This window comes from Propithecus coquereli, unplaced genomic scaffold, assembly GCF_000956105.1.
Source record: "Propithecus coquereli isolate 6110/MARCELLA unplaced genomic scaffold, Pcoq_1.0 Scaffold764, whole genome shotgun sequence".
Classification (NCBI taxonomy): Eukaryota; Metazoa; Chordata; class Mammalia; order Primates; family Indriidae; genus Propithecus; species Propithecus coquereli.
In genome coordinates this window covers 240,685-251,572 of record NW_012153774.1, presented here as the reverse complement: position 1 = coordinate 251,572, position 10,888 = coordinate 240,685, and the positions used below count along the sequence as shown (strand labels likewise).

At 44.3% G+C, this 10,888-nt stretch overlaps 1 protein-coding gene across 1 annotated transcript in view; it reads left to right on the top strand.

The window, feature by feature from the left end:
- Window positions 1-1,499: 1,499 nt before the first annotated feature.
- Window positions 1,500-10,888, top strand: part of GRHL1 (grainyhead-like 1 (Drosophila)) — a 49,298-nt gene continuing 39,909 nt past the window's right edge. Inside the window, exons 1-5 of the mRNA XM_012662433.1 lie at window positions 1,500-1,644; window positions 4,724-4,910; window positions 7,811-7,881; window positions 9,111-9,501; window positions 10,506-10,582. Of these exons, the coding sequence (XP_012517887.1) occupies window positions 1,625-1,644; window positions 4,724-4,910; window positions 7,811-7,881; window positions 9,111-9,501; window positions 10,506-10,582 (746 nt within the window). The 5' untranslated portion in view covers window positions 1,500-1,624. The remainder of the gene's footprint in view (window positions 1,645-4,723; window positions 4,911-7,810; window positions 7,882-9,110; window positions 9,502-10,505; window positions 10,583-10,888) is intronic.

Sequence of the window (10,888 nt, the reverse complement as noted above, 5' to 3'; positions counted from 1 at the left end):
ATCCCAGGATGGCAAATCATCCCTTCCAGTTCAGCGGGAAAGCTCGTGGTCGTCCTAGACTCCGTCTTTCTCCCACACCCATTTCCCATTTGCAGGAAATCCCGTTGGTTCTAGCGTCAGAACACACACAGAATGCGACCACTGCCCACCGCTTCTCTACCACTGGGCCGCGCTACCATTCTCTCCTGCCTGCATCATGGCAGTCGCCTCTGACCTGGTCCCCGCCGCAAAGCGACCAACTACTTTAAAACACAGGTGAGATCATGTCACTGCCCAACGCGTCCCCTCTCACCCAGCGTAAACACGAAGGTCCTTACCGAAGCCCGCAAGGCCCTGCACAGTTTGCTCCCCCGCGCCCACTACCCGTCCGCCCTCCAGCCGCGCCGGCCCCCTCTGGTCCCCGCGCGCTGGCTGCCACACAGGCGCCCCCGCCTCGCGCCTCTGCCTGCACCGGTCGCCCCCAAGTGCTTCCGAGCTGCGACCTCCCCTCCTCCAAGTCTGACAACCGGCTCCACCCCACCGCCCCGTCGGCCGCTCCGCTGTATTTCTGCGCAGAACTCGCCGCTTCCTAACATACCGCACCGTTTACTTGTTTTGTCCGTTGCTTGTTACCCCAACCGGGACGCTGGACAAGGCAAGAAACTTGCCTGGCGTCGGGGCTGGGTCTCTCTCCAGGTGTCCGCTGAGCGAGAGCGCAGACCCGGGAGAAGAGAGGAGCTCAGTCCGGAAAGGGCAATTCGGGTTGGCGCGGTGCAAGTGAGCGGGGGCGGGTGGCTGGGGGCTCCGGGGGGCTGAGCCCCTCGGGGCCTGCGGGGCTGGGGGGGGCGCCTGGGGAGAAGGCGGCTCCGCGAGGCGGTGCGACCGCCGCGCAGTGCGGCGGGGTTAGGAGGCTGCGGCAGATTTCCAGTGCCTGTCACGGAGTGGACAGCACGAGGGATGAGTAGGAAATTCTAACCAGACACTGCGAGGCGCAAGGAGAAAGGAAAATTTGCAGACATTTCTCGGGAAAAGCCGCGGGACTCGGGGCGTGACCGGCGGCGCGAACCGGCTGGCGAGAAGAGCGCGCGTGGCGGGCCCCCGCCTGGCAGAGGCGCCCCTGTGGCGGGCAGGGCGCGGGCGTGTGCGGGGCTCTATCTCCGCAGCCGCTGAGGGCCGGGGGCTCGGGAGGCAGAAGGAGGATCCGCGGCGCGCGCCCGTCGCGAAGCGGCGTCTCTGGAACGCGCGCGGAGGGCCGGAGGGCGACAGGGGCGCGCAGGGCACGACCCCAGGCGGGCGCCGAGGGCTGCGAGCCGGGCACGGCGTCCGCACAGCCACGCGGGTCCCCGCCCGCGCCGCTCGGCCCCGCCAGCCCCGCCCCGGCGCCCCGCTCGCCGGCCAATCAGGCGGCGCGGCCGGCCTCCCGGCTCCGAGGCCCCGCCCCGGGCCGGAGCGCCGCCAGCCAATGGGCGGCCGAGCCCGGCGCCCAGTGCGCGCAGCCGGCGCTGAGCGGGCTCAGAGCGAGAAAAGCGAACCTAACCCGTCGGGGCCGCCGCTCCGGACCCGCCGCCCGCCGCCTCCCCCCGGATCGGGTGTACTGTCCCAACTCGAAAGTCCAGTTCTGCGGCCCGGCAGCGGCGAGAGCGCGATGACACAGGAGTACGACAAGTGAGTGAGCGCGGACGCGGAGTCCGGCGCCGCGGGGCCCGGCCGAGGGGCCGCCGCTGCCCGCTGGGCCAGCCGCACCTGCCGCGAGCGAGCCCGGCGCCGGCTCGGTCCCGGCGGGGCGGGCAGGTGCGGCGGGCGGGCGCCGGGCGGGCGGGGGCGGCCGGCGTCAGCCCTGCGCCGCCGTGGCCTCTGCCCCGCAGCGCTCCCGCTTCTTTGTTCGGTCGGAGCCTCCGGGGAGACCCTTGGCTCGGGAAACTCGAAACCGAAGAGCCCACCTCCCTCCTCTTCCTTCTCCTGCGGTCGGGCGCGCCCCTCAGGGTGCGGGGCGAGATTGGGGCTGCGGACCCCGCACGGGACCTCTCCGCCTCCCTGGGTCGCTGGGCCCCCTTGGTCTAATGGATCTCTTTGACGCGCACTCCTTGGCGGGACAGGTAGACTTCAGGTAATCTGTTGTCGCGCAACTTCGTCACCCGGATACCTGCCAGAACTTCTAGAACAGAGAGAGATTTAGGGAAAGGTTGAAGTGCCCTGGTGTCCTGGCATTTTCTTTTCCCAGGCTGGCTGTGTGAGTGAGAAGACTGCTGTAGGAGTTATTTTGCCACTTGCATCATTGATGGTAGTTACAGATTACTGTTTTTAATGCTTAGAAATATCAAGAGGATCAACTTTGAAATCAGGGTGACAAACTAGACAGTACTGTACAAAGTAACATGCCTCTCAGAGTTCATGATTTTAAAAAGTATGTTTACAAATGTAAGGTAGTAGTGTAAGATGCGGTAATGTAAGACATTAGGGGAACTTAGGTGAGGGATATTTCTGTATTTTCTTTGTAGCTTTTCTAAATATAAAATTGTTCTAAAAAAACTTAGTCAAAAAAAAAAAAAGAAGAAAGAAAAATAACATCAAGCCAATCAGTGTATTTCAGGTCAGTAAATCCAGGGCAGATAAGTACCCCTCCCAGTTTCGTAATTATTTGTTAGGGATCGTCTTAAGTGTGCTCTTTCTCTGGATGAGAAGATTAGGTATTAGATATGGAGTGTCTTAAATGCATTATTGTAGAATATGCAATTCAATTATTGCATGAACTGTATCTCAGAAGTCTGAGAGATCATTGAGGAAGGGTTTAAGGCTCACCTGAAAGTAACAAGGAGGCTTTAGGGACTACAGCCTACTTCCTGACTGTCATGAGGAAGTAGACTGAAAAAGGCAGCTGGTTTTATGTTTATTTCTTGGCCTATAGTTTAGATAAGGCAAAATTTCCAAAGCTAACACTTTGGCCTAAGGCACACTTTGGAAATTGGAACACCTTCAGGGTGATCCCAGACATAAAGCCATTTGAAAAATATTTATTTTCTGTTGCTTGTACAAATTTGGGTTGGGATGAGAGAAGAAGGGAAGCTGAAAAACTAGCATTACGGGAATTGAATGAGCCAAGTGCTGTCATAGTCTTCTGGAAGTAGCTATTACATATTAATAATAGCTTAGCAATACGCCAGTGAGTCACCCCAAGGTACCACTGGTTCAGTGGCTGTTATACTCTGGGCCTGATGGCTCGGGGAATGCCACTTTGTGTATTTCTTTATTTTCTTAAAATTTGAGATTTGTATAAACTCCATTTTTAAACTATCTGCTTCGAACAACCTTTTGTGTTTGTTTTGTGTTAAGATAGTATACCACCTCAAGAATTCTTTTCTTACCAGTTGTAAGCTAGGATTTTACACTTAGGTATAAGTAAAAACTTTGGCTTTGAAATAAGAATTCATTTTGACTGAGGATAAATTAAATTGTTGGATTTTTTTCCCCCATTTTTCGAAGATGTTCTCCTTTTTCTAAATCTGTATCTGTTTTTAAAGGGCCTGGGTGATGGCCAAACCCTAACCTTTGTTGATTACTTAAAAAGATAATCAGTCTTTCTACCTTCACTTTTAAAATAGGTAGGTCACCCTTAGGCCGTTTGCATGTTTCATTAGTGTGTTGCAATGAGAACTGATCTTTAAGTTTGCTTGTTATTAATTCAGGGTAGTTCCAACCATTTAAAATTTATTTTTTCTTTTAAAGAAACTGCTTTGGTTTGCTAGAGTCAGTATTCCATTTTTTCACTTTATTGACTTATTAAATAGTACCAACTGAATAGTTATTGCAACTGTTTACATTTCAGGTTTTTGGAATCAGTAATGTTTGCTTTAATCTTTTAAATTAAATCTTCTATAAGGCTTCACTAAGATTGCCATAGATTTTTTCCACTAAACTACAGTGTTAAAATGAAACAGTTCTTGCCTAGTGTAAAAAACTAGAAAAGATTTTTTAAAACAGGGTTTCCCACCTATTTTTTTAAAAAATCTTTTTGCTCAGTGGCTTCATTTATTGTTGTAGATTCTTAAGTGTTTATCTCTAAGATAAACAGTTAACTCCCATGCCAGAAAATTATGCTTCTTTATTGATTTACAGTCCCCTTTGGCCACATTCCATGCTCAATCTCCTGGTAATCAGTAGAATATTCTAACTTTCTCATATACCCCCAAGGATTAAATGAAGTATCCCATTCTCTTTCTGCCCCTCCTCCCTCCTCCCTGTTTTTAGGTAAGAAATTTTTTAAGGCATGGCATCCACAGGAGAAAGAGAGAAATAACATGTAGCAGCATGATGAACCTTATTATATACTCTCCTGAAGAGGGTACAGTCCTCATTGTGTGTTTGAAGAGAATAAGTGTTCTGTTTTGCCTTACTGTGTTCTTGTGTTTGTTTATGTAAAGAGTTGAATAGCCTGGCATTTTCTTGCGGGTGGTTTTGTTTTGTTTTGTTTTTGCCAAATACTATATCCTGGGTTCCATGTATAAGTTAACTGCAGGTTCCCTGGCTGCCTAAATACCTTTTATCTTACTGGGGGATCCATGGGTCTACATTTAAGTGGTTTGTCTTCCAGTCTTGTCTTAATTTGACTTACTAGGATCGTTGATGAAACAATAGTCCATTTTATAGGAATGTCAAGAAATTGGTTGTTAGGTTCTTTAAAAATTAGCTATGATGCGTGCCTTGCAGGAGAAAAGTATGATTTTTTTCTTTTTTGATTTCTCTGAAGCAAACGGCCAGTGTTGGTTCTTCAGAATGAAGCACTTTATCCACAGCGGCGCTCCTACACCAGCGAGGATGAGGCCTGGAAATCTTTCCTGGAAAACCCTCTCACTGCAGCGACCAAAGCGATGATGAGCATCAATGGAGATGAAGACAGTGCGGCTGCGCTGGGCCTGCTCTATGACTACTACAAGGTCGGTTTGCCTGCTCTGTGACACCCTTACCAGTCTCAGAGGCACCTGATTCAGCAGTGTATAAAACAGTCATTTGCTGGTAGAATGTAATACAAGTTGCTTCTGTAGTGGCTATAAATAGTTTAATGAGTACTTTGATTTACTGTGGTTCAAAGCTGAAAATCTAGGATCATAGAATCAAAGGGTTGTTTTTAAAACGTGTGAAGCAGCCAGTTGCTCTGGCTCTATCTGAAAGGTGAAGCTCCCATAAATGAAGAGGGTAGATGTGCCTTACTGGGTTTGAACATTTTAGTGAAGGTAGTGCTTAGTGCCGTGAACAGTGGCTAGGGCTAAGTTACCTGTGCTCTAACCTTTGTTCCTATGCTGTCAGGTTGATTTCCGGTCCCTTAAATGATATTACAGAGCCTGTGATTTGATTTGATTTGATTATAGGATTCATTAAAAGAAAAAAACCATATTCTCTAATCTGGGACTTTCTAGTTCTCAGATCAGGATCTATTTTGTTGCCTGTTTCTAGAGGTTTGGATTAGTCTTAGTTAAATATAATCTATGATCTGTGTGGATCTCTGCGTAGTTTTCATTATCTGGAGATGACACCAGTGATCTGTCTCAACATCATCATTGTTGCCCTAATAATACGAGCTGCCACTCACTGGTGACCTGTATTGTGCTCGGCACATTACCAGCGTGTGTGTGACTTCTCCTTCTCAGGTCGCACAGCTGGGTTGAGTGCAGCTGGGCTTCCAGCACAGTAGGTGGTCTGCTTTGCCTCTGGATTCACGCTGGCACTCTTCCTTCTACCACTAGCAGATATTTGGGGATGGCCATTAAGAGTGTGGGATACTGTTTAAAACAGACTGAGCTGAAACACAACTTTGCCAGGTGGCCTTTGTCTCACTGCTGTTCGTAACTATTCTGTGTAACCCTTTGTTGTCATCACTACCTGTATAAAGACAGGAACTTTTCAAGATTCCCAGAAGCGCCTTAATGAGAGTGTCTACTTAGGGATATAATATATGTACATTTTACAGTTTATTTTTGCTGTATTTTTGTTTTGAAAACTTTAAAACCTACAGAAAACTTAAAATAACAGGATACTTAACTCCTGAATACCTTTACCTAGATTCACCAATTGCTTGTGTTTCACTACATTTTGGCACTGTATTTTTTCCCTGAATGTAAGAAATAGAAAAGCAAATCAAAGAGGATAGTTGATTATCAAAATTGGGATAGTAACTAAGCAAAATATTTAATTATTTCCTGGTATGATGCCATATGTCCAACTCATGTTTGAGGGATTCAAAGGTTTTTTTCCTTTGAATATGAACAGAAACTTGTGTAATAACTAATGATTCCAGAAGAAACCCTTGCCTGGGCAGCACAGCCATGAAGAGTTCCTTTGAAGTAGAATTTATCGTATATTTGTTTTTATAGATTGTTTTATTGACTTAATCAGTATAAAAACTATAAGTTCCGAACATGTTAATTATGAAGTTACTTTTTTTTTGGAGACAGAGTCTTGCTTTGTTTTCCCAGGTAGAGTGCAGTGGCATCATTGTAGCTCGCTGCCACCTCAAACTCCTGGGCTCAAGTGATCCTCCTGCCTCAGCCTCCCGAGTAGCTGGGACTACAAGCACATGCCATGATGCTGGCTAATTTTTCCATTTTTTGTGGAGACAGGGTCTCACTTTTGCTCAGCCTGATCTCTAACTCCTGAGCTCAAGTGATCCTCCCACCTCCACCTCCCAGAGTATTAGGATTACAGGTGTGAGCCACCTCGCCCGGACTAAGTTAGGTATTTTTAACTGAAACTTTTGAGAATGGGAGAAAACCAGCAAGTTTAGTGACAGAAAGACCAATGTAATAAAAGCTAGTTACAGCGGTCACGTGTGTGTGTGTATATGTATGTTTTAAATAAAATGTCCTAAAAGTGTTTTACAACTCAAGAGGTGATAAATCCTCATGTCTGTCCATGAAGGGTGACAATTTTAGTAGTACTTATTTGTCAGGCTTCTTGTGATAAGTGTAATTTATTTTCTTTTTTAAATGAACCAAATTATTTGTTTCAATTCTTTGGTTGTAAGCATCAGTCATTATTACATAATAACTTTGGTAAAGCTTTGAAAGCACATTGTTAATATATGAAACAATTTATTTTGTCTTTAGTGGTGGAACAGGAACGTAGGACTAGAAGTCTCACATTGAAAACCATTTTCAAGCGTCTTAGCCATTTTGGAGTGCATGTGGGGATTAAGTCTCAGTTCAGTTGATGTCTACAGGACATTCACTAATGTTTGCCTACTTTTCACTTCCCTTGCAAAGAAAAGAAGAATCAAAAAAGAAATAGAACAAACTCAGTTAGATTTGACCTTTGGGTAGCGGACGTATGACTCCCAAAGGATCTGAAGACACTTGTCCTATGAAGCCAGCATTTGGATCTTGGAAGAAATGAACTGTTAACGTGGCTGTTGCTTTTGTTTTTTTGCATTTGATCTGGAAGGAGAGTAGTAGGAAAGAGCAGTGAGCAAGTTGGAAGAACTCAGTTGTGTTTTCAGCAGGTTCTTCTCTGTTATACTTTGTAGGTCAATGGGTAAAACCAGGGCAAAGGTATTTCTTTTAAGAGAAGAAACCCAGACTCCAATGACAAAGTTAATTTGTCATTGAGTTTATTTGACAACTCAGTCCCTTTTTACATATCAACCAGATTGGTGACCAGATTATAAGCTCCTTGAGGGCAGACACTGTCTTATTCTTTGTGTGTCCCTGGAGCCCAGTGTTTGGTAGGAAACCAGTAGATAAATGAATGATCAAGTTTACTGAAAAATAAAAGACAGTATCTTTGGATGAAGTATACTTCACTAGATAAGAACTAAATTCTTTTCATTGTGTTAATATGTAAGGTTCCAAGAGAGAGGAGGTCTTCGACAACAAAGCCAGATGTTGAGCACCCAGAGCCAGATCACAGCAAAAGGTAATGTTTAATTTATAACAACATAGTCTGGTATACTTGAAAAATGACACATTTCTGTAAAAATAAAATGGGAGTTTCTTTAAATGAACAAACACTAGTAGAAGAGATAGGAAAGTTGGACTCTTAATATCTAAATTCAGATTTCATCAGTGATTTCCCTGTGTTGCTCTGATTTGATTCTGTTTCTCTGAGACATTACCTGTTTCTTTGGGCATAGTATTAATAGCTGCCTTTTCTAAAAAAACCGAAAGCACTAACTTTCTCCTCCTGCAAAGGGATGTTTTTAGTAATCAGTGAAGTGTTGCTCATTTGTCTTCGAGGTTCTCTTAAGGAGGTTGTGGCAGTGTTGGGGAGTCCATTAAAAATATTAAATACCAATGACTCTTGAATAACTGCCTGAGTAGAACTTAATAAAATAAGTTACATTGCATTCAAATTCCTGTTGAAATTATTTTTGAAATATTTCAGGTTAAAATTTTTGGAAAGTTTAATTAAGGCTTGACTTTAGCCATGAAAAACTTTTTTTTAAAGATACCTGTTTAAATATCCCAGAATATTTATTAAACCAAAATTAATTTTATGCAGATATATACTGTACAATGTAATAATAGGTTTTATTTTGGTGAAAGAGAAAGCCAAGTAGCATAGGTATTAGGAAAAGTGGTGGCCACATAATAATAGTTCATAGTTCTTGAACACTGTGTCGAGCATTATTACACACAGTTTAGTGTATCATTTCATTTCAACCTTGTAAGGACACCACCACTGTTATCCCCATATTACAGATGAGGATTTGGTTACTAAGAGATGAAGTAACTTGCTCAGGGTGACAGAATTTGAGCCAAGGCAGTCTAACTCTACACTTTAACCCAAACTGGTCAGATCATGTTTGTAGCTTCAGGCTTCTAGTTAAAATACGGTAATTTTTTTTTTAAGGATTATTGAGACTCAAGCTCATTAGAGGAGAGCTCTGAGTCCTCAGTATTTCCAATGAAATTTTGCTTGTTACTTTTAGATTTCACTTGATCTGTAGATGTAAAGTCTGTTTTTCTTTCTCTAGTCATGGGTGGTTGTACTGTTTTCTGTTTAGTTGGTTTCCATCAAGTATAATATTACATAGGACCCAACTGCCCAATGCCAAAATAAAAATTAATAAAAGAAATAAAAATTATCACAGAACTGTATCAGCATCAAGTTCGAAAATGCAGGTTTTCTTTTTTTTCTTCAAGAAACAGCATACCAATAGTGACGGAGCAGCCCCTCATTTCTGCTGGAGAAAACAGAGTACAAGTACTAAAGAATGTGCCATTTAACATTGTCCTTCCCCATGGCAACCAGCTGGGCATTGATAAGCGAGGCCACCTCACAGCTCCTGATACAACAGTCACGGTCTCCATAGCAACAATGCCTACCCACTCCATCAAGACCGAAAGCCAGCCACATGGCTTCGCTGTGGGCATCCCTCCGGCAGTATACCACCCTGAGCCTGCCGAGCGTGTGGTAGTTTTCGACCGGAACCTTAGTACTGACCAGTTCAGCTCTGGTGCTCAACCCCCAAATGCTCAACGGCGGACTCCAGACTCTACTTTCTCAGAGACCTTCAAGGAAGGCGTTCAGGAGGTACAGGAAACAAAACATCTTCCCGAGACGGCTGTGTGTTTGTATAAGTATTGGGTTCCACCTTTTCCTTGTTATGTAAGCTTGAAACTCAGCCTGAAATGAATGGATTAGGAATAAAAGATTTTTTTTTTTAAAGAAAAGGCCCATGGGTATAAATTGTAAACTAAATCTGTGAAACCAGAAATTATTATGAAGAGCACATGGCTAATCTTACCAGCAGCTGAGTTAACAATTATGATTTCAGCTAAGTGATTTGCAGGATAAAGAGAAAGAGAACCCCCTGGCACATAATCTTCCATTGACAACAGATGGATTCGCATTTTCAGCGTTTCTCCTAGACCAAAGCAAGCTTCCCTGCAACTGGTCTTAATATAAAATGATTTATTGCGTCTTTGTTTGGTGCTTCTTGGTTGGTAGTATAGTCAGGGAGACGGGTAGACCACAAAACTATATGAAATTGACAAAGTAATTCCAAATAGTTCTGAAGGTTTTATGATGAGGAGCACCTCACTCAGATGAAAGTTAGGGACTAACGGTGTTTGAAACCGGGTTTAATGTCTCAGTGGGGGAAAAGAGCATTTATCTCTGCTGAGAAAATGCACCAAATCCATCCAGCCATGGTGTGAACTTGATACTGTATTTTAACTTGGTGCAATGATAGGGTGACTCCTAATAATCATGAAATTTTGGTTGTAGGTTGTGGAGATTAAACGGAATTGGGATATGTGAGAAAGATGGAAAAGGGGGGTAGTGAATCCCAAGCGCTCAGTGGGTGCACCTCCATAGGTTGTCCTGATTGATCGAGTGGTATATACAAGTGGATAGTTTCTTTTTTTAATCTTCTTTTTCTTTTTGTTAATTTTAGAAAATTTTTATTTGAAAATGAATATTGAATGGTTAGTGGGTTGCTGTAAGCCACATCCTTTGATGCTGTACCACATGTTGGTCTGTAGTAACGATGATAACCAGTTAAATAGTTGTGGCTCATTACGTTGATATTTCAGGTTTTCTTCCCCTCGGATCTCAGTCTGCGGATGCCTGGCATGAATTCAGAGGACTATGTTTTTGACAGTGTTTCTGGGTAATAGTTGTCTTTTAATTTGCAGCTTTTATGACTTGCTCCTTTTTTGTTAACTCGATAAATCAGAGGTGGCTTTAGTGGGCTTTCACTTTTATCTTGCTGTATTTACTGTGGTAATATCTTGGGTAGAGGACATCTGCTTCAGTGCATTTAATTTTGAACTCTTTGAACTATGTTTCAAGTCTCCTCAATTCTTGGTGTTGGTGCTTTTGCTTTCCTTTATGTGATGGTAGTGGGGTAGAGTCTAACAGGAGAGAGGAGGGGATTAAGTTGGGTCTCTGAGGTCCTTTCTGTTTCCAAAAGTGT